Below are 27,546 nucleotides of genomic sequence, written 5' to 3'. Positions count from 1 at the left end.
TTCTTGTCAGTGTAGCTCTTTTGACAATCCTGAGTTGCTAACATCCTTTCCCTAATCACTTTCAACTTCTCAGCAGTCTCGTGGACTATCTCGGGGCCCATCAACTGCTTTTCTCCGGCTTCAAGCCAACAAGACGGCGTACGACACTTCTGTCCATACAAGGCTTGATAAGGTGTCATCTTGATACTCGAGTGGAAACTGTTGTTGTAGGAAAATTCTACCAGAGGTAAGTGCTCGTCCCAATTCCCTTGGAACTCGAGGATACATGCTCTCAGCATATCTTCCAGTGTTTGAATCGTTCTTTCGCTCTGACCATCAGTCTGTGGATGGTAAGCCGTACTCAAACATAATTTCATACCCAATTCCTCTTGTAGACTCCTCCAAAACCTCGACGTGAAACGACTATCACGATCTGATACAATCGTAAGAGGAACACCGTGAAGTCTTACAATTTCCTTCACGTAAGCATTTGCGAGCTTATCCATTGACCACTTCTCGTTGGCTGCTATGAAGTGTGCACTCTTGGTGAAACGATCCATGACTACCCAAATCATGTCGTGTCTGTTCTTCGTCCTGGGTAGTTTAGTCATAAAATCCATGGTGATGTCTTCCCATTTATCCATAGGTACAGGTAAAGGTTCTAAACTCCCATACAGTTTCTGATGTTGTGCCTTAACTCTCGCACATGTTACACACTCGGCCACATACTTCGCAACATCGATCTTCATCGTTGGCCACCAGTAGTAGGGTTTTAGGTCCCTATACATCTTAGTGCTACCGGGATGAATCGAGTACATGGTCTTGTGTGCTTCTTCCATCAGAAGATCTCTTATTACTCCCGTCTTAGGTACCCAAATCCGATCTTGGAATACCTTCAGTCCTTGACTGTTTGTACCGAACACTAATGTTTTCTCCAAACGTTCTTCTTTTCGGTCATTCTTCTCTAAAGCTTCTTCTTGAGCTTTCCTGATACTTTCCACAATCATCGAGACGACTTCAATTCTTAACGCCCTTGGCCTTTTCCTTTCAAGATTGACTTTCCGACTGAGAGCATCTGCGACAACACTGGCTTTACCTGGGTGGTAAAGTATCTCACAATCGTAGTCCTTGAGTAGTTCTAGCCAGCGTCGTTGCCACATGTTCAACTCCTTCTGATTAAAGAGATATTGGAGACTCTTATGATCAGTGAACAACCTGCACTTCGTGCTGTAGAGATAATGCCTCCATATCTTTAGAGCAAATACTACCGCCGCCAACTCTAAATCATGAGTGGGGTAGTTCTTTTCGTGCTCTTTCAATTGTCGATATGCGTATACTATCACCTTTTCTCTTTGGGTCAGAACACAACCCAACCCGACTCCAGATGCGTCACTGTAAACCGCAAAGTCTTCAACTCCATCGGGTAGAGAAAGTATTGGTGCTTCACATAACTTCTTCTTTAGCTTCTCGAATGCCTCATCGTGTTTCTCACTCCACGTATACGTAGCTCTTTTGTGAGTCAAAGCTGTCAATGGAGCAGCTATCGAAGAAAAGCCTTGGATAAATCGCCGGTAATATCCGGCTAATCCTAGAAAGCTTCGAATTTCCGTGGGACTCTTTGGACGTTCCCACTTCATTACAGCTTCGATTTTTGTTGGGTCAACTGTAACGCCCGGGTTCCAGGGCTAAGCATTTTTGTCAATGTAATAGTCTAGGTCAACTCTTGTAACTCTTTTTGAAGTAATAAAGATGAAATATTTGAGTATTATGTGAATTATATGTGTTTATTATTTAATTATAAATGTATAATTAATAAAGAATAAAAATGAGCGTCAAAATTAAAGTGTGAGATTATCTTGATATCTCTACATAAAGTTGTAGAATATGTCTCAAGGTTTCCGTGCATATAAGAAACGCCGAAATCCGAGTTATAACGAAAAAGTTATGACCCGTCGAAGTTTCACGACAGAACCGGCACGATACCGGGAAGCGTGAATAATGAATTTACGATAGAGCGAGATTTAGCCTTAGTGATCTAAACGAAAGTCGTAGAATATGTTAAACTAAGAACATCGATAAAAAGAACGCCCAAATCTGACTTCGTATGAAGAAGTTATGAGATTTGAAACAGACCAATCCTGTCCCGGCTTGTTAAAAATATAACTTTAAAAATAAAGTCAAAATTAGCCGACAGAGTCTAAACGAAAGTTGTAGAGTACGTCTTCACCTACGCGTGGATATAAAGAACGTCAAAAACGGAGTTCGTATGAACGAGTTACAAATTATAATAGCATATTTACGTATTAAAATAAAGTATAAATCATGTATACGTACACATATATATACATATGTATATATCATTAGAAAGGTATCGACGATGCGGTCATTATAAGACTAATGTTGAGTTCTTTCGACATTAGTTTAGTACAAATATCATTAAATCCATTTATAATAGTATTATAGAGGGGTGTTTAGTTGTTTATATAACTAAAAGGTCATTAAATAATTATGGAGGGTAGTTTTTGAAAATTCAATTAGTATAAATAAGAGCCTTGGGCTCTCATATTTCTTGCACCATTCTCTTGATTCAAGAGTCTTTCTCTCCTTATCCCCCGAGCATTTCGGTCCCTCGTGATTCGACTTCTCTTTCTGTAGCTTAGTATAGTAAGGTGAGCGCTGAAGCGCTGCACGAATCTTTCTTAGAAAGATTCAGCGACGAAGTTCTGCCCCTGCAGAGCCCGACTCCTAGCTAAACCCCCTTGTAAGTAAGTTATGCTTACCTTATTTTAATATAGCTTATATTTAAAATTAGTATTGTTATTATGAACTTATAATAAATATTTGAGTTATTATTATAACTTATATAAGTGTCGTTATAATATTTTTTTTAACTACTCGCGGTACGGGGAATCTGGTTTAAAGGGCCGCATAGGGTTGTTGGATTTCAGAAGTGCTATATGCCAAAATGGTCCCGCCCTCCGGTGTTTTATGTCTGGCCCCTGTCTGTACATAGTGGTTGGAAAATATTTTTTAACGCTTATATAATAATAATAATAATAATAATAATACTAAGACTAATAGTTGGTCACGGTAAATATTAGACTAAAATTTAGCGATAATAATGCTAGGTTTCGTCGAAGGAAAATAGAATCGTTAGAAGCAAGCGCTGCCCGATTTTGGAATCATCACCTTAACAAATGAGTGCATAGTTACTTTCAACTTACACATAGATATGAAGTATTTTATATAAATTACGTGCTATGTGTGCATATTATCTGAATACTTGCTATCTATGCTAGATGAACGTTGTTATACATGTTTTCAATTATTTAAACTGTATATGTATTTTATATCTACGAAAATGTTGGGGTAAAACATGGGTAGATGCAATAGGTGATGTGTGATAAAATGATGAGAGGCCTCGATGTTGATGTTGTTGATTCTGTCATCTAGTGGAGTATGGATGACGACCACGGACTCTTCTAGACAGTCCAGTGGAACACTAGCAGGCTCGCAACCTGTAGGTGTTTGTGAACGATATGTTCACCGGTGTACTCCATCCCCCACATGGTTGCCTTTAAGACATTTATTGCTGAGGAATCCCCTTAGCAGTAGTGTCCGTCCCGATGATGATCCTTAGGCTAGGTCCCTTATGATAGGTGTTTAGGGACGTAAAGTGAGGATAACGGGAACGGGTAATCGGGTTATTGTTGATCGATGAAATTAATAAACTTATTTATTGTGGGTTGAAAACCCTATGTGCTCACCAGGCTCCCAAGCCTGACCCACTCAGTTTTATGTATTACAGGTAGTGGCGCATGAGCATAGGTGTGATGTTTTGGACGAGGGATTACAGATATAGGCCTGTAGATATGAAATAATGTAGTAAGGCTTATATTGTACTGTTTATGCTTTTGATCTGTACGAACATGACATCCCGAGTCTTTTAATGAAATACATTTCTATGGAAATGCTTTTGATAAATCTTTATCATATTTTTGTTTTGGGACAAATTCCGCAACACTTTCATTTAAAATGTAACTCTGATTTTTAAACAAAGCATAAACAAACCGGTCTTTTCTGGCCGTGATTTTGGGGATGTCACAATTATAATTTTGGACATTTGGTTAGTTGTAATAGGTTAGAAAAACGCTACAATAAGGACATAATTAGGAAGCCCAAAATGACATTGCCTGAGATGATGGATGATGTCCTTACAAAATACTTTGTTAAAGTGTCAAAGGGGCAATGTCATAGAGTTGGGGTAAGGGCAAGGGAAATGATAGAAGGTAAGCTAGAGGAACTATGCTAAGGTATGGGATTATGCCAATGAAATCCTTAGATCTAACCCTATAAGCACATGCAAAGCAGGAGTGACAGTAAATCCAGATGGCAAGAACTATTTTCAATGTTTTTATGTATGTTTTAAGGTATTGAAAGATGGATAGAATAGTGGGTGCAGACGTGTGATTGGATTAGATGGATGTTTCCTAAAGGGACAAATCAAAGGGAAGATTTTGACTGCTATTGGAAGAGATGCTAACAATCACGTCTATCCAATTGCATGGGTTGTAGTAAGCGTAGAGAACAAATACAATTAGACTTGGTTTTTACAGCTTTTGGCTGATGACTTGGGTGTTGATACTGGAAGGGTTCTAGTTGTCATTTCAGATCAACACAAGGTAAACGTGAATACATTACAAAATTTTTAATGTATTCATTTATATTGAGTAAACTATATTAATGCTTAATGTTATCTTTATTGTTTCAAGGACTTCTAGAATCTTTGAAAGTTATCCTTCCACATGTTGAACATAGGCAGTGTGCACGACACATTTATGCCAACTTTAGGAAAAGGCATACATGTTTAGAGTTAAAGAACTTGTTCCGGGCTGCTGCAAGTAGTTCACATGAAGGGGATTTTATGGCTAACATGGAAGAAATTAAGAAGATCACCACGAATGGATATGATTGGTTGATGGCTAAAAATCCACCATCATGGTGTAGATCATTTTTGTACAAGGGTATGCATGTAAGGCTGTGGAGAATAGCATTTCTGAGACCTTCAACTCCATGATCATAGATATTAGTAAAAACCCACTACTAACAATGTTAGACGACATCAGAATCTATGTCATGGCTAGGTTTTACTTTTTGGATGATAAAGCTTCTACATGGAGAACTGAATCTTGTCCAAGTATCATAGAGAAAATGAAGGAGTTTGGAAAAGAAATGAGGTAAATACCATGTTGTAAATACCATTAAGTTATGCTTTATAGTTAACTATATAATGTGCTTTGTACTAAACTTTAAATTGTTATTTTAAAATTTTATTTCTAGGAACTGGAATGTAACACCCGTTCCTCGAGGTATTATTTAAATTATATATGTTAATAATCGTTTTGGACTAACACTTGGACAATGGACCCATTTGGAATGGACTTAGAAAATGGGCCAAGAAGATGGGTTGCCCATGAGTCGTATGCCGGGTGTAACCTGGCGTATTGCGGGGCGTAGTGCTCATTAGATTCGAAGGACTCGGGGATGTATGCCTAACGTACCAAGAGGTACACCCAGCATACGCGGACAGATGCCAAACCCTAATTTTAGGGTTTAGGACCTATAAATACCCCATTATAGCCTCCCCTTTGGCCTCCTCACCTGTCCATCACCCTCAGAGAAACCCTAATTCGTTTATACTCCTTTTCTTGTGTGTGTTCGACATTTGGAGCTTATTTTAGTAAAGAAGGACTTGGAAGAAGAAAGGAAAGGTTGGAGAAGAAGCACTTGAGTATCTTGAGCTCAAGGATCTGGAACAAGTTCTTCATTTGGAACTCAAAGGATGTATAAACCTGAAGGGTTATGGGCATTCTAACACTCCTAAGTGTACATGCAACCCTAGAAAAACCTTGGATCTATGTTTGTCTAAAATACATGCAAAATACTTTTTCCAAGGTTTATAATCCTATCTAGCATACATGGGGAACTTTAATCATAAAAGATGGCTAGAATTGCATACCTTGTTGTTGATTTGATTCCTTGAAAACCTTGAGAGCCTAGCACCCCAAGTGTGATGCCTCAGATGTTTCACACAACACCAAATGCTATTGGAATAAACTTTGAGAGAATGTAGAACACTTCTAATTCGGTTTGCCCTCTTGTCTCACTAGTGTCGCCGATTTTAGTGGATGTCATGTTCTTTTTATAGTGTGTTGCATTAGGGTTACACCATATAAACCCTAATGTAACATGGCTCTTCATTTCCATGACCCATGGGTTTGTAATTCCCATGGAGCATCCTATGGACCCTAGCCCAACTTGATAATCCATGGAGCATCTAGCCCACTATACAAGTATGGATGATTTACACAATCAAGCCATATATTTAATTAGTCTCCTTTTGATCACTTAATTAATATTAGATTAATTCTTGATCAATACTAATTAAATAATACTATTCTTATATTAGAACTTATAATATATTAATAAACCACAAATGTTATTTCTCTCATTTAGTCTATCCAAATGCATGGTGCCATGCAACCCAAATGGACCATGTTGGGTCGGGTCAAGTACATACCAGAAATAGTTATGGACTTAGACACCTTATCCAACAAAAGCTCCAATATTTCCTTCTAGAATCATAGATCTAGGGTTTTGAAGATTTGGACCTTTTAGGTACAAAGTTTGGATCTTGGCCATGCAACTTTGATTTTGAGCTTAGGGTTGCAACCCTTGAAGCTCAATGGGTTCCTTTAGCTGTAAAGTTGCAAACTTTGAGGCTTTTATGAAGCCATGCAAGATATCTAGCCATTTCCATGGAAGTTCATTGTCATTTTTAGTGTTGGGCTCATTTGGTGGGTTGCAAGCCACCAAGTGATTAGCTTTAAGGGTTAGGACGAAGCATGGGACTCAGATCTGTAGTTTAGACGTAATGTCTTAAGGGATTAAGCAGTTTTGGAGAAAAGTGCTTAACAAGAGAGTACATTGGGCGTACGCACATCGTACAAGCCTTTTCAGCAGTACGCATAGCGTACAGAGAGGTACGCTCACCGTACGCTCAGTCAGTGGACTTTTGTTATTGGGCCTTGGTTTGGGCCAAGTCTTGGACATAGTAGTAATAGGCCGTGAAGGGCCTTCAGTAGTCACTTAAGGGCCCAAGGATTTGTGGGATTGAAAGGAAAGCCCATTTGAAGAGTTGGGCCCAATTTAGAAAATTGGGCCATTTGGGGACTTAATGGGCCTTAGTGAGGACAAGAAAGGATTGGACTTAGGTCATGGCCCAATTTAGATCAAAGGGGTAAAATAGTCATTTTACCCATAGAAGAATATTCAGTTTTTGACTAAGTGTTTATTTGGTCATTATAGCCAGGGAGTAGTTGGAGCAGCAGACAGTGTCACCTTTGCACGAGTTTTCAGTAGCTAGATTGAGAGGTGAATTTTCCTCCAGTAGGAACAGGTCTATGACTACAATGCCGACCCGTTTAGCTGATAGTAGTTTCGGGCTTCGGTCCAATGTCGGGGTTAGCCCGATGCAGTTTATATGCTCCGGACTTCGGTCCGATGTCGGGGCGGTCCCGAGAAGTAGGTATGTATGCTTGATGTCTTTGTGATTCATGCATGTTTATGATATGTGTTATATGTTCTGGACTTCGGTCCGATGTTGGGCAAATCTGATGCAGTATATGTGATTATGTTATATGTTTATGTTTAGTTTGTACCGGACTTCGGTCCGATGTCGGGCGGGGCCCGATGTAGTGGGAGGGGCCCAAGTTATTATGGACTTCGGTCCAATGCTGGGCGGGGCCCAATTTATGCCGGACTTCGGTCCGATGCCCGGCGGGGCCCAGTATGTTTTATTGTATGGTATGTGGTAGTTTGGGGGAGATCACTAAGCTTCGTGCTTACAGTTTTAGTTTTAGTTTTAGGTACTTCTTTCGGTAGCAAGGGGAAGAGCTCGGGGTGATCGTATGGCACACACCACAGTATTTTAGCCTAGGATTGTTTGAGACTCTGATATTTTATCATTTGTTTTTGATATAGTATTTGATATGAGATTTTGAGATACATGACACTTGGTTTTCTTATTGATTATGGATGATTATAGTTTTTATAATATTCTCAAAACGAAATTTTTGGCTTGTATTTTTGGGATGTTTCAAGTTGGTATCAGAGCCTTGGTTTGAGGGATTCGGGCACGCTTTTGGGTGTGTCTGAACTCAAACTAAGGAAGTGGTATAAAATTTTCAAAAGAAAATCATTTTACAAAAAGGATTTGGAAGATAGAAAAGAATTTTGAAAAGAGAAAAAGGGTGTGGTTCATGCAATCAGCCGAGCTCAAGTAAGTAGTCCCAAATTACCCATACAAGTTTATGTTATGATATGTTTATCCGCTTTATGAGAACAACATGCTAGATTAGGACTAAGGATCTAGGAAGGATGCCTTATGTGCCTGTTATATGTGTACCATCTTTATGAACTGCACGCTAGTACAGATTAGTCAGTATGATAGCCAGAGTAGTATATACTTGATTATGTGTACTCAATGCCCGCATGTTGCTTTCTCTTATGCTTACAACAATTAAATTAACTAAAATTTTAATTTTGTGAAGGCCACGACGTCGAGAAGGATGCTCCACGACGTGGCCATTTCCGGAGAAACACGCATCATTTTTGTTCATCATGACGTGGTGGAGACTTGGCCACGATGTGGCGACCTCCAGGTTATAAACCCTAATTTTTCGGGTTTTGAGCCTTATTTAAGGGATATGATGGCTAGGGTTTGCACACCCTCAGCCTCCATCACCTCCCTTTCAACCTCAAACGAACCCTAGCCTCCGTAATTGATTAGCTTTTGTGGTGTTTTGGTGCCTTGAAGAAGAAGAAGGTGTCCTTGGTGCTTTGTCCTTGCAAGCAAGTCTCCCCTCATAATTTTGTGCTATTTCTAAACTTTATAAATCATCAAGATCTTACCTTTCTCATAATATATTGCTAGATCTAGGTTTCTATCCACTTTTCTCCATGTTTGGGTTGAGTTGAGTGCATGGATTCCATAAAGTTAGCAACTTTATGGATCATTGAGGTCCATTGATGGACATATGTTTCAGATCTGAAGTTTGTTGGTATATTGAGCTCCATGCATGAGATCATGGTGTTATTTCTCCATTTTTTACGTTGTTTGAGTGCTTGACTTGCATTAGACATGCATGACTGAAAAGCATCGATTTTTATGTTATTTTAGACGATAGGAGGCTTTATGGAGTGTATAAATGGGTGGCTTAATGGATTAAAATCTTAATCCATTAGGCTGTGAAAGCCCAGTTCCCACGGTGTGGCAGTATGCTCTCCACGACGTGGCGACTGGTGGTTGCCTAATTATTTTGTCGAGAAGCTGCCACGGTGTGGCATATGGATGGCTACGACATGGAGGTCTGCTGAAGTTGACTTTGACCGTTGACTTTTTGACAATTGTTAACTTTTGGTCAACTTGAGGATTTTTAGGGTGTAGACTAAGATGGTACTTCTATATTGTTATTTATGTGTCTTGTAGTACCGATCCTCACTGTGTGAGAGTTGTTGTGCTTAGCTACTACCTGCGAGGTGAGTCTTCTCACTGTATTATAGATACCATAGTTGTTATGCATGCTAGACTAGCCGAGTCTTATGTATTGATTGTTGTTATATGTGTATTGAGTCATCATGGACTCTGAATCGATACAAACTCGGGGTTGATGCAAAATAGGGGTTGTTACTGACCCGTTACTATTATGTACTGATATATATGATGTATGTGATATTTTGGGGAAACTTACTAAGCTTTGCACTTACACTTGTTGATTTAAATGTGCTTCAGGAACTATTGAGGACCGTGGGAAGGCAAAGGCATGACTGTACATACCCTTTGGCAGTTTCTGAGATTCTGCAACATGATACTCTGATTTTTGGGATGATTGTATTGGTACATATGTTTTGATTGACTTGCGTTTTTATGGAATATGACACTTTTTTATCGAAACTAAAAATGAAAAGTTTTGTTGTGAAAATGGGACGTTACAAGTTGGTATCAGAGCCCTGGTTTAAGAGAACTGGATGAACATTCATGTGATTCTAGACTCAAACTAAGGATCAGAAAAAATTTATAAAAACTTTTTATAAAGAAAAATCAAATGGTAAAGGAAGGAAGAGAAGGTGCAACGTGTACAGTCAGTCGGAGCTCGAGAAGTGATCTTCCAAAATATTATTACTTGTTTTATATGTTGTATTTGAGTTTTTGTTATATGACTTGGTAATGATGCATGCTAGTAATAGGATAAGGATCCCTCAGGAATTGCATGATAGAGTTGCCTGATTTTGTGATGCATTATAGCCTAGGAGATTGCTTGTGTTGCCTTTCTTGATTTGAACTTGAAACTGTTAATTGCAATGTGTATACTATGTAGTTGTACATAATTAGGGTTTTATACCCTTGAAATACATGGTTTAATCTTACCTCATGTTCCTTTTTTGGTTGTGGACTTGGGGTAGAATCATGTATTCGACCATCTATCGGATCATGGCTTATGTATGATTGGCATATGCAGAGAAATTAGCGATTTTAGTGGAGGCTTATAGCAGTATAGGTTGGGGATGAGAAAAACCCTAGGACAAGGACGTAGGAGTTTAGTTACAGTTCTGTGGTGCATATATGTGTAACACCCTGTTTCGGATCATGCAGTAATTCGGGGCTCGTGGACCGTAATTTGATTATGTGAAGGGTTTGGGCCTTTGAGGAAGATAAGTATGGCCTTATTGAAGGATGATATTTTTGTTTATGTAAATTAAACCTGAGGACTGTGTGTCAGAACCAAGGGTGAATTATGGAAGGATTGGTGCCAGACTGCTTGCAAGGATCATGCTTCTAATTGTGACATATGTTGAGCCAAAAGTAGCAAGATAAAAGTGTAGAGCGCTTCAATACCTTTCTATGGATATAAAGATCACCGAAAACGAAGTTGAAACGAAGAAATTATGGTCGTTTTAAGCTAGAAAGGATTTAGATAAAAAGTCGTGGCCACGGCGTGGGGATCAGAGCCCACAGTGTGTGGATCAGTCAGGACCAAGCCCATGATTTTTAGGGTTTTCAACGTATATAAGCATAAGGTTCTACTTTTTGAGCATTCTATCAGCCTCCATCACCTCTAAAAACCCTTGGGAGAAACCCTAGCCTCCATATTGATAGTTTGAGCTTCTCCCCTATCCCCTCTTTTCATTTTGAGTGTTTTTAGTGGCTTTAGAAGGATACATTCGTACAAGATTGACCCTTGAAGCTTGGAAATTGAAGATCTCAACTTTCATCTCCCTTTTGGACCTTTGTAAGTGTCCAAGTTTCTTGCTTTATGCTTCTATGATGTTAGATCTAAAGTTTTGTCCCTTATTCTTCATGTTGTGAAAGATAGAATGGATGGATTCCATAAATTTGGCAACTTTATGGATCCTTGAGGTCATATTAGCGACATATGTTTCAGATCTAGTATTCCTTGGTGTATTTGAACTTATGCACAAGTTTGAGCTCTTTTCTTCCATGGTTTTTACCCATTTTGGGATGAGACATGCATTAGACATGCATGTCCATAAATCACTGATTTTTATGATGCATTTGGAGTATAAAGGCCTTCTATAATGTTTGGTAGGGTGACTTGGTGATTAAGAGCTTAATGGGTGAGCTCATGTATTTTGATGACATTAAGGACTTAGGGTTAGAGGTTTTATCTTGGTGGGATGTCTTAATGGATAAAGTTGGAAACTTTATCCATCAAGACCTTGGGAAGAACCATATTTGAGCTTTGGGGATCTTGGCTTTAGGAAAAGATCGTTTTAGCCCATTGTGGGATGTTTTGACTAGTCACCACGGCATGGAAAGGAAGGTCATGACGTGGCGACTAGGAAAATCGCTACTGACCTGTTTCTGGATGCCCACGATGTGGCCAAGGAAGGCCACAACGTGGCGAGCTCCTGTTGGTAATTTTTGGACTTTGACTATGACCATTGACTTTTGGCATGGGTTGACTTTTGGGACCAATTGATTGGGTCCTAGGCTTAGACTAAGGTTGGACCTTGTATGATTTGATAGGTGAGTTGTAGCATCGGTGCGGGGCTGTGAGTTGTGGTTTAGTTGACTTCGTGAATCAGGTGAGTTCTTTCTCACTGTACTTGTGAGTCAAATGCACCATTGCCAACCCACTAGATTATGTATCATGGTTTATAGGATGTTGTTATGATGTAGAGATCTGTTAGATCTAGGGATGAGCATATGGACCGGGGAACCGGCACCGGAACCGGAACCCGATGGAACCGGTCGGGCCGGGACCGGGACGTTATTTTTGTTGATTTTTGGAACCGGGAACCGGTAGGAACCGGAACCGATATAACCGGAACCGGTAGAACCGGCAAAAATCGGTAGAATCGGTAAAAACCGGAACCGTATGATGCTATTTTTCGAGTGCCGGTTCCAACATTTGAAGACACGACAAGAACCGGTAGGAACCGGGAACCGGTAGAACCGCCGGGCCGGTTCAGTTCTTGATTTTGGTCGAAGCCGGTTCCTGGTTCCGGCCGGTTCAGTCCTTTTGCTCATCCCTAGTTAGAAGTATGATATCCATGGGACATCATCTTCATTAGGAAAGCTTGTTTCAAGAGATTTGGGAAGATCATAAATGTCTAAACCAGACATCCTTTGGGAGATATTCAAGATAGTTGATCTTAAGTCCTTAATATGACACCCAATATGAAATATTAAGGCTAGGACTCAACAAACTATTTTATAACTTAGAAGAGGGATGACGTAATCCAAGCTATAAAATATTTGAAGGTAGGTGAATGACGATTCACCAATTTCCACCATGAAAAACGAAATAATAATTAGGTTTTTTTAATTGGTTTTGAAACTCCTAGATCTTTGAGATTCATTGAACTGTTCAATGGCATGTTTCAATCTCGAGTGTGCCCTTCAGGTTTTGTGACTGGGATGCCGAGGATCACAAAACAAGGTGTGAAGTAACCATGCAAATTACTTGGTACCCTTAAGTGTTTACTCCTCAATCGATGTGCCGGTTAACCACACACGCTCCATCGATACTATGATAAACATCAAGTTACCCTTTGCCTACCTTGTTAAATATGAGTTAGTGTGCCGGTTAACCACACACGCTCCACTAACCGACTTAAACAAAGTGCAAAGTGTAATTTCATGGATTAGCACCTTATTCACATTTTCCTAAGTAACTAAGATTGGGCATTATTAAGATTTTAGTTACTTAGTATTTATCATTAATACTTTTAATGAAGGGAGAATTCTAGTCCTGTCAAACCCGTTCGGCTAACGACCCTCCACCAGTCAAGCAAGCGGTGGGTGAGAGTGGACACCCATTAAGTTACCATTTTATAGGCAACAACCTTATACCCACCTTATAGACCGGCTTCGTGAATGAGGCGTACTAGCGGTAAGACTGACTTTACTCTTATACATATATATATTATTAACTTATAATATTATAAAGTATAAGGGTTGAATTTTAACTTTTAAAATTCTAAGGGCTAACTTGGAATTAAAGTATTCATAAGAGAAAACTTTACAAATTCCAAAACTTGAGGGCATGTTTTGAAACTATTCAAAACTAATTAATTCCATAACTTATGTGTTTAAAGTAGTTTTAATCCAAAAACTCTTCAAGTTTCATAACTTGAGGACAAGTTATGGAAGACTTTAAACTAATAAAAGAATTAATTTTTCTTTATTTTATAACTTATGGAATTAATTAAGGTTACACTTTTTTTAATTTATTATTTAATGAAGAGACTCTTGGTCCTACATAACTTGAGGACAAATTATGGAGTCATAACACCATTTAATTAGAACTAGACTCTTCATTTTTTGTAACCTTTGCCAACTTTTATGAGTTTTATGAAACTTAAATGTGACTTTTCATATAACTTGAGGACAAGTTACAAAAACACATTTTAGAATCAACTCTTAGATTAATTTGGATTCAAAACAACTATTTCACTCAACTTTTCTATTAATCTAAGCAACTCATAAGAACAAGATAATTCAAATCAAACTTTTTCATGTAATTAGTCTAAACCTTAAACTAATACAAAACATGAATCTATTGACAATTATCTTTGAAATTGGATTAGCATGAACATTACCACATCAAAAACAAGTTTATAAGTTCAAAAACAACTTAGGGTAATGTTCATAGTCCATTTCTAGCCAAAAACCCCGAAAATATGTTGTTTGGGGCCCCTACTCGGCGAGTAGGATGATTTTACTCGTGGACTCGGCGAGTTCATCAGTAGACTCGGCGAGTCCAGTGCCCAGAAAGCCAAAAAATCGAGTTTTTCAGCATTTTTCAGCAATTTGCATCAAGTATAATTGAAAACAAGCCTAGGCTCTGATACCACTGTTGGGTTTTGAGCATTCAAACACTCCTAAGTGTACATGCAACCCTAAATACCTTGGATCTATGTTTTCTCTATTATACATACAAATATGAACATCCAAGGTATTATCCTAATCTATTATATAAAATAATGAATATAACAAGATAGAATACATACCTCTTTCATGTAGAAAGCCTTCATGAAGCTTGAGTGCCTAGTGCCCCAAGTGTGACACCTCAAATGGTTCACACAACACCAAATACACTTGGAATAACTTGAGAGAAAATTACACTTCATGAAAATCGGCTAGCCTTTCATTACTCACACTAGTGGCCGATTTTTGTCAAGAATAAGATCTTTATATAGTGTTACAATTAGGGTAAACCCTAATTGTCATGACTTTCCATTTCCTTGGATCCATGGTTCAAATACACCATGGAGCATCCATGGACCATCCTATGGGTTTTAGCCCAACTTGATTATCCATGGAGCATTAGCCCACTATACAAGTATGGATGATTTACACAATCAACCCATATATTTAATTAGTCTTCTTTTGATCACTTAATTAATCCTAGATTAATTCTTGATCAATACTAATGAAATAATCTTATTATTCTTATTATTAATATACTAGAACTTATAATATATTAATAACCATAAGTGTCTTATTTCTCTCATTATAGTCTATCCAAGTGCATGATGCCATGCAACCCAAATGGACCATGCCGGGTCGGGTCAAGTCTTACCAATTATAGTTATGGACTTAGACATTAATCCAACAATTAATACCTTTAGGAACAAATGGTTGATCGGTTTGGTTGAATTAAAAATGAAATTTTTATCCATGGTTTTTGGGACGTTAAAATATGTGTGTGTAGATGCACCTAGGATATTTTAGCTAAAGTGACTTAGGACCTGGGAGGAATTCTGAATCAACTACGGATAGGTGTGTAAGGTAGTATGAGCTCGTACTACTGAAAGTACAAGATATGTATGAGGTTCGGGAGGAACAAGAGGCTATTAAGGAACTTGTAGGGGTGTGTATAGTGTACGTGTACACTTTAGTCTGGTTTTGACATTTTCCTTATATGTTTCAGTATGGTGGTGGTTACCCGAGGTTCATGCTATAGTGATCCGGAGAGATCGAGTACCAGTAATGATGAGATCCGTATGATCATTGCCACAAAGGTGGCTGCAATGATCAAGGAGGTATCCTAGAGATTTTTGGGTCTAATAAGACCATGCCGATTGAGTTATTTGACGAGCGTTATGTTGCCGTCACTGAGGCTGCCACTGTTGCAACTACCGCAGTCATCGCAACTGCGAAACCACATGAAGGAGATTCAATGTAGTATTTGAAGTTCAACAACATGAAGCCCCCGGAGTTCGACGGGGTCAAGGATTACACCTTATTTGTTTAGGAGCAAAAGATTAGTGGAAGTTTGCTACTCAGTCTTATTCTCCTGCAGAGCGGGCCACCTTGACTTGGGAACAATTTTTTAAGATGTTCCGTGATGAGTATGTACCGTTGGTGGAGAGGGAGCGACTAGCTCAGGAGTACCTGTCACTCAAGTAGACGACATAGTCAGTTACCGAGATCACTAGGATGTTCCATGAGAGAGCGTTGTTTTGTCCAAAGTACGCATCATCGGTGTTACGTCCCGATTTCTATAACAAAAATTTTCATTTCTTATTTATCTAAAATATTTATTTACATTAGATAATAATTACATTATATGGAAACATGATTGCGAATATGTATGTGTACAGTCGAGCCTCGTCCTTCTTACTATTGCTGAGGTTCTTGAAAAATATTTAACAACTCGGTAAGTACTAGGCTTAGTGAGTTCCCCCAATATACCATATCCTACAATACATATACAATATATACACATAATATCCTTCAACATAAAGCTGGTTCTCCCCTTGGCCTTCAACATAAAGTTGGTTCTCCCCTTGGCCTTCAACATAAAGTTGGTCCGCCCCTTTTGCCTTTAGCATATAGCTAGCCCTCAACTTGGCCTTTAGCATAAAGCTAGTTCGCCTGAGTCTATTGGCCTTCAGCATGAAGCCGGTCCATCCTCAACTCCCCACATAATATATTAACAAATATAGCAAACTACATTCCATAACTACATGCAACTAACTAATTTAGTCTAATTACCTAAGTGTTTACTACATGGAAACTATATCCTAACATCTAGATGATACATACTAGAGTATACAGTATAGTGAGATAAACTCACCTGGACAATTACTCAGAAGATTGACAATAATCTGGGCGATCCAACTGACGATAACGCACTCCACAAGTATTAACCTATAATATTTTAACCTATTAATCCTTAGGGAAAACTGGTGTGGAAATCTAGATCCTTCACTAATCCCATTGAATACCGAGAGTTTTATCAAATAAGGATCAGCCATGCAGGACAGTTGGGAGGCAGGATCATTCAGCATATAGCTTTTCTGAAATCCAACAACCAAGCCAACATAACCATTCTAGACACCTCTCCCGTAAGTAGATTAGTCAATATTATAACCAGAATTACTTATAAATATTATTTATAGGTCCATAATAACAATTATGACTATAAATATAAGTTACACTTGAATTACGATAAATGCAACTTAACATATAGAGATTTTGACGAAAATCGGGAATTGTGCCGGCAGAATTCTAACTCGAGAGCGGGCTGGAAGGATTCTACTGCATTTGGGTCGATCCATTTTGTCATGGGCTTCTGTGGTGACATCCTTATTGAGATTGCTATCAGTTTAGTTGAGCTCCAACACCAGAGGTTTCAAGCGTACATCGATTTGTGTTCACCGCCGTCTTCTATCGATTTGAGTTCACCGCTCCAACGATCATCCCCATTATATTCTATTGCACAATAGAAATCCTAATCACTATTATGTATCAATTCACCGCCATCTTCTATCGATTTGTTTTCACCGCTCCAACGGCCATCACCATTTTATTCTATTGCACAATAGAAATCCTAATCGCTATTATGTATCAATTTTGAGAGTATTTATTGCTTCTATGGTCGCCGCTACCGCTTACCACATATGAGTCCCTCCACCGCCATTACCTCTCATGGTTACACGGTTCCTTATTGATACGAACCCATGAAGTGATACCCACGATCTGATGATACATTGGACTAATTCTCATGTTTGCTTTTTCCATTATGCATATTTTCCACATTTCCCTTTTCCTAGGAATATCATGCTAGCTCTTTCCTTCCAGTTACTCTGTACGATTACAATTCATAGTTAGTTGCAATCCTTTCTCTTCTCCACCATCTCGATCTATCACCGTCTCTCTCACCTAATTACAGGTCTCAAATTGACATACTATCCATGTTCATTATAACATCGTCGATAGTTTCTCTCTCTCAAATACGTCTCCGAATCAACGAGGAAGTCAGTCGGGCCACGGAGACATGGTGGAAAAACTGGAGGATCGTTGAAGGCGATGGTGCAGCCTCATCCAGAGATAGGAATGATGAGTAAGACTTAGCTTTTCACAGCCAAAAGTCCTTTTTGGAAAAAAAAGAAGCAAAAAATGTTTGACAAAACTAGTTTTAAAAGCTATTTTTGGAGTTTTGATACAAAAAAAATGAACTTTTTGGAAAATCAGAAAACATGAGTTTTCGTAACTTTTACAAAAAATGTGCTGAGAAAAGTAAGCCAAAAACGCTAATACCTGCATCGACTTGGTAAACCCTTTCATCTTTCTGTACAATCGGCCCACATAAACTAAAATTTCTTAGAAAATCTTCTTGCTCTTAAACTTTGGTTATGATTTATTTCATGAACGTGAGAGAATTCAGGGGATGCTTCGTGATGGTGGTCTAAAGAAACATCAGGGGATGCAAACCTGATTATAATGGTACTGCCTCCATCTCTATAATTATCGATACCACCAGTTTTCTCATCGTTCTTTCGTAATTCAATCGAAAATTTTGAATTCATTCGCCTAAACCAAGGATTTGGGAGGAATTTATGGATAGCGGACTCCATTCTATAGGGAGGGCTTGCCAACGACGATATCTAAAGTGGAAAAACAACGTTGGAGATAATCATCAAAAAATTCTTCGTTTAGACCTTCAATTCTATTTGGTTTCTTCTATTGTCTCACTTGGCTTCACATCGCCGGAAGGTATCCACTCTGATTAGTATTGTTATGCGTTTGATAAATTTACCATTTGTGATTTGATAAATCAGTACGATTTCTGTGCAAGTGTGTATATGTGTGCATTTATGACTGGACCTCCATGTTATCTGCGATTTGATGATTGCGCTGAACTGAAACTACATAACTCTAGGATTTTCTGACATGTTCTTTTTGTTTGCTTCTGAATTTTTAGATGATCATATTATTTCCTGAAGGTGTGTTATAACCGTGAGTGCAATTTTACCTTTGTTCACTAAAATTTGAATTTAGGGCTTGCTGAGTGGATTCTGCTTTCATAAGTGCACTGTTATCTTTTCAGTAATTTGATGATTGATATGAACTGAAACTACAGAATTTTATGATTTGTAGACAAGTTCCTTCAGTTTAATTATGATCTGATCATCTTATTTTCTGAAGGTTTGTATGCAATATTGCATTTGTCTGCTGAAATAATAATTTAGGGCTTTAATGATTGGTGTGAATTTATATAAATTACTTCAGGATAGTTTTGGTAGATGTGTTTTCATTTTCCATCTCTTAAATCAAAGATTACTAATTACGTAATAATTAGTAATTGACAATGGATATGAGAAATGTTCATGTTTGATCTTACCAGGTTGTGGAAGGATGCTGAGAACAGAACATTATTGTCTAATTTTCTCATTAAGAATTATTCTCATGTATGTTTTTATAACTTGTGACTCTTGATAATTCATCATGAACTCGCACAAATTATTAAAAAAGATACCTTCTATCCTTTTTTTTACTATGTTCGTATGTTTTATCAATAATGGCAGAGACCAAAGATTCCTACTGTTGAAGAAAAGCTAATGGTCCTAGGATGCAAGTAAATTTTGGGTCTTCCTATTTCTCTTTTGCATTATGTTCTAGGATTAATTTGATGAGTTAACTGTCTTATGGGCACAATTGTCTTTTTCAAGGATTTAGAGAGAAGAATTGTGGAAATTGAGATGGAAATAACACTAGCAAAAGTCAAGGTTTTCTTAGCAACCAATTGAAATCATCTTCTAACAAAAGGTTTCTTGATGTGATTGGCATTTACACTGGATTTGGTGACAAATTAAGAAGAAATTATTTGAGAGGATCATGGATGCCTAAAAGTCAGTTTATGACAAAATAATATTTTAAATTTCTTTCTATTGTTACTCTATGTTTAACTTAATACCTATAAAAATACAATCTTTATATTATAATAATGAAAAATTAACTTACAAAGCCACTTGAATTTGACATGTGATTCTTTAAAGAAGCTTGAAGAAAGAGGAATAGTCACACGTTTGACGTTTTATCACTGGCAGAAGGTTTTCCTACGTGTTGATGAGTTTTTAAATTAGATTTTAGAATGGTGTACTGCAATTTATAGTTGATTACCTGAGATGCTTTTATATGCTCTAAAAAAACTTGTGCCCCGTAAACATATGGAATACAAAAGGGATAAATGTCACTGTAGCACATCAAATTTTCATCAATTATCCGATTTGGTCACTAAAGTTATTTTTTTGTACAATAGACCATTAAACTCGTTTTTTACCTGTTAAATAGGGGAATTATCCAGATTTTACCCGGTTTCACCGGTTACACTAAGCCTATGTGGCTTTATTGTTCTTTTTTTAATATGTGGCTTTTTCCCCTCTTTAAAACCCTAAATTTAAAAAAAAAAAACCTACCCTTTACCCAAGAAGAGCAGTACGTCTTCTTCCCGGTTCCCCACCACAAAATCAATCGGTGATTGTGGTTGCTTCTGCATCCCGATTGTGCTTCTTCTGTGTTCGTAGCCTTTACCCCATGTCTCCTTCTATCAATCGATCAAAGGTCTCAGTCAATGAACAACACCCCCTTTTCTTCGTTCCCAACCGACGATGTCAGGTACTCTCCTTCATTACATCTTCTTGCACAATTCTGCGTATGTGCAAGAATCCTCAGCAACAAGGAATCAAATTCCATTTTTCTTCTTCTCGGTATTGAAATTTAGAGGTTGATAATGGCCATGGTGACTGGTATAGAGAAATAAGGATGGTCTGTTGGTGAATGGTAGGTTGTAATGGAGAGACAAGGATGGTGGGTTTATATACAGGTAAGTGGCAGGGGATTATTTTGCATGTTTCTCTGAAATCATTTGGTTTTAGACCAATCTTTCTTAAACATACAAACACTAAGAACACTTGGTGTTCATCGTGTTCATCAGTGAAAGAAAAGGTGAAAATGAAAGACATGAATAACTTCTCTCACCGATGATCTACCGATTTAGGGCTTGGATTAGCGGGACGATGGCAACAGTGTGAGATTGACGATGGTGGTGTTAGAAGGTTGATGAAAATGGTGGTGGGAGATTGACGAAATCGGAATTTAGGGCATGTATTTGTGTATTTGTTCAAGAACATAGATTGAAGAAATCAGAATTTAGGGCCTGTATTTGAATGATTGGTTTCCGATTTGGGATTTGGTCATTCCGACTGCTGGCCTAATTATCATCTGGCGAAGCTACAATCGTCTCCTCAAACCAACCCCAATCACAACACAATCTCCCTGTAACCTCCACCTCCTCCACCACCAACCCTCTCCGGCGACTTAACCTCCTCTACCATTAACCCTTGAATTCCAGTTCTTCGGCTTCGATCTCCTTGGCGAGACGGTATTGGAGGAGCACGATCTTACTTGAGGTTGTAGAGGTCGATGGCGGAGTAGCATATCTAGCTAGCCACCAAATCAATATTCGTTCTTAGTTTTCTTGTTGTATTTGATCTGTGTAATTGAATTAATTGAGGAACCACCAAAATTGATTTTAGTTTCATGAACATGGTCTTGGTTATGTGGGTAAAAAAATAACACTCGTGGTGGTGGTTCTTTAAATTTTAAAAAGTTAAAATTATATTGTTATTTATCTAAGTGGATTATATGACGTGGCTCACAAAGAATAAAGATAAACTAATTATAAGTGTCACATCAGCCTTGTAACCCGGTAACCTGTTAAATTTGAGCAAAATGGTTTAATTGATAGGTAAAACATGACTTTAATGGCCTCAAGTGCAAAAAAATAACTTTAGTGACCAAATCGGATAATTGACGAAAGTTTGATGTGCTACAGTGACATTATCCCAATACAAAAACAATTTGTACATCAAATAAAACAAACACCCACAAACACCTCTACTCCATTCTACCCTAGTTGTTCACCACGGGTTGATTTTTATTTTGCATATATTTTAAGTAGGGCGAGTATAGGGGTGGACATTTAGACTCGTAACCTGGAACGGGACCATGACTTGGGCCGGTACCATGTTGTCGGGCCGGTTCTTGGTTTTTGAATTCTTAAATTTCCGGTTTGGTTTTTTGACAGCTTCGGTTTGGCCGGTTCCAAGTATTGGACTGGCAATTGAAACATATGCAATGAATGTTGTACCGTCAAACACAATGAATGTACCATATGCTTCATCGACTTGTACCATATGCATGAAATGTTATACCGGTCCAAGAATTGGAAAAATTGGTATCGTCACCGGTAGGCCACAATTGGTCCGGTCCACGGTCGGTAGAATCCTTCCAAACCAGTCTGGTTCAGTTCAAATGCTCACTCTTAGGTGAGCATTATTCTGTTTCCGCTTCTTAATGTAAAAAAAAATTGTTTTTCTATTAAGGTGCAACATTTGAAAAAAATTAGTGTCACTATTATTTTTTGACGCCATTACTATCAGAAATTTCTACGTCCACCACTAATTATATCATAATATTGTTGAAAAATATAACTATTTCTTGATTAAAAACTCATATTCCAATGTACTAGGAATGTGCAAGATAACCGAAACCAAAAAACCAAACCGTTTGAAAAACCAACGGTTTGGTTTTTGCTATTTATAAAAACCGATTTTTTTCGGTTTGGATTGGTTTTTTAAAATATAAAAACCGAAAAAACCGAACCGAACCAAACTACCAAATATATGTTTTAGTCTACTTCGACGATGGATTTGACTATGATGTTTTTCATGAAAATTATGATGTTTTTCAAAGAACTATGACGATGTTTTTTATCAACAAACTCTTCGACTTTCATGCAATAAAGTATTTATAATATTGAGATTATTTTTATATTAGGCTTGAATAAAATACTCATAAGCACGTTACATGTATATAAATTTAACGTATGTTGTGTAATACTTATATAAAATGTCTCATATTCGTTGAGGTTATAAGTAAAGTAAAAAAAGAAAGAAAAGTATAACAAATATGCACAACTTGCAAGGTTGTCTAATTATATATCAGTGAGTCATTCTAACATGTGAAAGAGGTTTCGATATAAATTAAAAGGTATTTCTAATATTTCGTAAACATGTATGAGGAGTATTTGTTGATGCCTACAAAAAATTGTTTTTATGTTATTTGTTAACGGAAAAAACCGAAAACTGAATTAAAAAACCAAAAAACCGATCGAAAACAGAAAAACCGAAACCGAAAAAAACCGACAGTTTGGTTTCTCTAAAATAAAAAACCGAAACTATTGGTTCGGTTTCGATTTTAATAAAAAACTAAACAAAACCAAACCATGCTCATGTACTAGTATTAAAACTCGTTACAATACTTTTATGTGGAATAGTATAAAAATGAACAAGAATATTATTCAGCCGGTCGCCGGTGCAAGATATTTTATATATGGGTTGACACGTGTCACGACAACAGGAGGAGTCGAGGGCCGTTCACGAATAAAACTTGGTTCTAGAAATTTCCACTTTTGGTGGGCCAACGCTAATACCAAGCATTACCAACCCTTTCCAAATTTAAATCTTCATTTTCATTTGCATTTGAGTTTCATTTCGGAGGGAAAAATAAGATGGAAATTTAGAAGAAAAGGCGCTTTTGAGTTCGTCTTTTTTGACTCCGCAAATTCTTCTGTAGAAAAGCATTCCCGCGAATTCATCTTCTTTTCTAACCGCTGACCGAAGAATCAAGGTATGTTCTGTGTGAATCTATGTTAAGTGTCTGTGAATTTGATATTTTAGTGCGTTTGTTTCAATAACCATGGATAATCATCAATTTGCAAAGAAAATAGACTGATTTTGTTTGGCGTGGACTTAGATATAGGTTAATTTCAGTTCTGCATCACTATCCACTTACTTTGTTTAGTTTCTGATTGATAGAGGAAAATTTCCGATAAAATATACTGAACTTGTTTCGTTCATGATTGATAGATGTTAACTTCAATTCTACATCGTTTATGCAGATACGTTGTTTATGCTTAGGGTTCTGATGCTTGAATATTTGCGTTTGTCCTAATTTTACTCTGTTATTTTGTAGGAAGCGAGTGTTTGATCGCGAAACAGTCGTAAGCAAAAAATATGTGCACTGGCGATGTGGTTGTGGACTATGCTGAAGGTCAGAAGCAAGATAGAGTCGTTAGTAATATTTCAATTTTGCTAGAATTAGCGGCTGCGGATGATTTAGATGGATTTAGGTCAGTGGTTGAACAAGATGGTTTCGATGTCAACGATTCTGGTTTATGGTATGGTAGATCGATAGGTTCGAAGAAGATGAGGCTAGAGGAAAGAACACCGCTTATGATTGCCTCCATGTTTGGTAGCAAACAGGTTCTGAAGTTCATTCTTGGATTAAATCGTGTTGATGTTAACAAAGCTTGTGGCTCCGATAGGGCAACTGCTTTACACATGGCTGTTGCTGGTGGATCCAAGTCATCCGTTGAAGTGGTCAAGCTTTTGATCAACGCTTCTGCTGATATCAGTTGTCTCGATGTTCACGGGAATCTACCTGTTGACTTAATCCCTCTGGTCTTCGGTTCTTCTTTCAGTTCAAAAAAGAAATTCTTGGAGCTTCTGTTAAACGGTGAAGAACTTACAGACGATGATCATATCGAAGAACACAAGTTTTCCGCTATTTTGATTTCATCAAAAGAATCGCCCGAGAAGAAAGAGTATCCAATCGACCTCTCTCTCCCTGACATGAAAAACGGGATATACAACACAGACGAGTTCCGAATGTATACTTTCAAAATCAAACCATGTTCAAGAGCTTACTCTCACGATTGGACAGAATGCCCTTTTGTTCATCCAGGGGAGAACGCTAGAAGACGGGATCCACGTAAGTATCACTACAGTTGTGTCCCATGTCCAGAGTTTCGTAAAGGATCTTGCAGACAAGGAGATGCTTGTGAATACGCTCATGGAATCTTCGAATGTTGGCTTCATCCTGCTCAATATAGAACCCGTTTGTGTAAAGATGAAATAGGATGCAATAGAAAGGTATGTTTTTTTGCTCACAAACCAGAAGAGCTTCGCCCATTACACCCTTCAACAGGTTCTGCTGTACTTTCGCCTAGATCTTTATCTTTCTCTTCTGATATTTCATCAATAAGTCCTTTCTCTCTTTCTTCCCCATCAATCATGATACCTCCTAGCTCAAACTCCCCAGTTTCTACCCCAATATGGTCAAACCAGTCGTCCCCTACCATGAAGGGTGTCAGTAGCAGGTTTAGTAGGGCTACAAGTAGTCGTGATTTGGATCTTGAATCTGAGTTAATTAGAGCGGATATTTATCGTCAGCAACAACTGATCGATAATTTTAGCAACCCTAGTTTTGGTAGCGATTATTTTGAAGAGATTGAAGCGAGAATTAATCCATTACACCAGAACATGAACTATTCTTCTGGGCTTCCATCATCACCACTGAGAATGTCGTCTCAGATTATGAATTCAAGATCTGCTGCGTTTGCAAAGAGGAGTCAGAGTTTTATTGACCGTGGAACAGCCAACCGCCAGTTGGGGGTTCCGACAATGGCGGCTTCGAAGCTTTCAGATTGGGGGTCTCCTGATGGGAAGTTGAATTGGGGTATTCAAAAAGATGAGCTTAATAAGTTAAGAAAATCTGCTTCTTTTGGGGTACGTGGCAGTGGCAATAATGTTACATCGGAAGAAGATCAATATTTTTCGCCATGGGTGGAAGATCAGCTGGTTGCTTGATCACATCAACTTCCACTTGGTTACTTTATATGACTATTTAACGTGATTTATCGTTTAATTCAGTGAATTTAACTTCTAAATCTCTACTTATTAAATGCCGGAAAAATGAAGAGAAGAGGACTAAAGATACACATGATAATCATGTCGATTTGTTTCGAGGAGATTCAGAAGGTTGAAAGCATCCATCTGATTATATATCAATATATTCTTTATAAGTTCAGGTTCATTTTTTTTTAATGTATTACGATTTACGTATTATTGTCATTGGTTTTATATATCACCAAAGTTCATTTTCAGGTATAAATAAGTTACAGGAGTTATTTATAGAGCCTTGACCTCGTAATTTTTTATGTTGTTAATGTGAACACGTCTATGTATTTACAATTCATATGGTCAATGTACTATTAATAGTTTAATACGCACTTTGATTTCATAACTTAATTGGCTATATACATATGGCCATTTGATGATTTTAGCCTATTGATTTGGTTTGTTCGAAGTACCCGAGTAGGTTGAGCCCAATTACCTTAGATAACGGGCTAAAAAGGTGAAGTTTTTGCCTTTTTGATACAAAGTTTAAATGGATTGGCAATGAAAGAGTTGATTATATATATACTAGTTTATAACCCGTGGAAACCTCGGTTACAAAATTAATTAAATTATTTTAAATAAGTTATTAATTAAAAGATATTTTTTTAGTTATATAAAATTATAATAGTTAATTTAAATAAATATATAAATATTATATCATGTATAATTTGTATCAATTTTATTTTAATTTTATTCTAATGTTATTAATTTAATTTAATTATAGTGAGAAATTTAAAATTTGAAATTTGAAATGGAGAATTAATAGATTGACAAGTAGTATGTATTAATTATGAGGCCTAATATGATGACACATGACAAAAGATGAATAAAATATGTATTAACTAGGCGAATCCCCGCGTGTTGCACGAGAATAGAATTATATAGTTAAAATAATAACTTTTACCAAATTATTATTTAATATTTCTACTTTGAAACAAAATGTTAGTAGTAAAGCAAACATATATTTAACATATTAGTTTTATTAGACATTATAGTTTTAATTTTTAAGTCATTGTGATATATACAATTATTTGATAATTTTATAAACTGTTTAAAATTGTGTAAATTATATATCAAATGAATGATAATATAACGGGTAACAAAACATATGAACAAAAATATGAACTGCAACTTTTAATAACATAAAAATAGAAAAACATCTATTATAACCTTTATATAAAAAAAAGATATATATATATATATATATATATATATATATATATATATATATATATATATATACAACGAATAATAAAAAATATGAAAAATAAACACTATAACTTTTAATAACATAAAAACACTAAAACATCTATTATAGCATTTATATTAATTCTTCATATTTAAATCACAAATCTCTTCAAATACATTAATATTTTTAATGACCAAAACTTTACAACCTTAAAGAAAGAAAAATAAAAAGTTATTAGTGATTACTAATTAATAATCATAAGTTAAAAACTCTTGAGTTGTAACTAATAAATATACATAAATTAGAAAACTCTTGAGTTGTAGTGTGAATTTCAAATGAATGCGGTACTTGGAAATGTATTATTATTATTATTATTATTATTATTATTATTATTATTATTATATTCTTCTAAATAATTGGTTTTGATGCATCATTTTAATCCATTCAATTATTAAACATAAAGATATTTAATTATAAATTTACAACATACATACGTGCATATACATGATAATTACATATCAAATGTTCAAAATTATGTTATCTTTTAAATATTGTCTTTTAAATATGTTGTGTAGGATAACCCAACAAAAAAATAATAGAAAATAAACATAATCAAAATAGAAAAACTACAATAAAATAAATAAGAGCATCGGGTGGTTGAATATATAAATAAAAATGTTACATAAACATACATTTAA

At 36.9% G+C, this 27,546-nt stretch overlaps 1 protein-coding gene and 1 long non-coding RNA gene across 2 annotated transcripts; both read left to right on the top strand.

The window, feature by feature from the left end:
• The first annotated feature begins 18,099 nt into the window (after positions 1 to 18,099).
• On the top strand, positions 18,100 to 20,076 carry LOC145076995 (uncharacterized). Its single transcript, XR_013692903.1, has 4 exons — positions 18,100 to 18,571; positions 19,203 to 19,266; positions 19,384 to 19,433; positions 19,528 to 20,076. It is a non-coding gene; the product is annotated as an uncharacterized LOC145076995 (long non-coding RNA).
• A 3,318-nt stretch (positions 20,077 to 23,394) lies between these two features.
• LOC145073141 (zinc finger CCCH domain-containing protein 66-like) lies at positions 23,395 to 25,987 on the top strand. Its single transcript, XM_079019702.1, has 2 exons — positions 23,395 to 23,548; positions 23,894 to 25,987. Exon 2 carries the CDS (start codon positions 23,935 to 23,937, stop codon positions 25,567 to 25,569), a length of 1,635 nt encoding a protein of 544 aa, XP_078875828.1. The 5' UTR covers positions 23,395 to 23,548; positions 23,894 to 23,934; the 3' UTR covers positions 25,570 to 25,987.
• Positions 25,988 to 27,546: the final 1,559 nt, after the last annotated feature.

The sequence above is a fragment of the Lactuca serriola genome, chromosome 9 (genome assembly GCF_051521515.1).
Source record: "Lactuca serriola cultivar US96UC23 chromosome 9, Lser_US96UC23_V15, whole genome shotgun sequence".
Classification (NCBI taxonomy): domain Eukaryota; kingdom Viridiplantae; phylum Streptophyta; class Magnoliopsida; order Asterales; family Asteraceae; genus Lactuca; species Lactuca serriola.
Note: the sequence above shows the minus strand (reverse complement) of the source record. Positions and strands in the feature narration are given on the sequence as shown.

Excerpts from the sequence above, each read along its gene's own strand:
- LOC145073141 (XM_079019702.1), top strand. The coding sequence starts at position 23,935 with ATGTGCACTGGCGATGTGGTTGTGGACTATGCTGAAGGTCAGAAGCAA.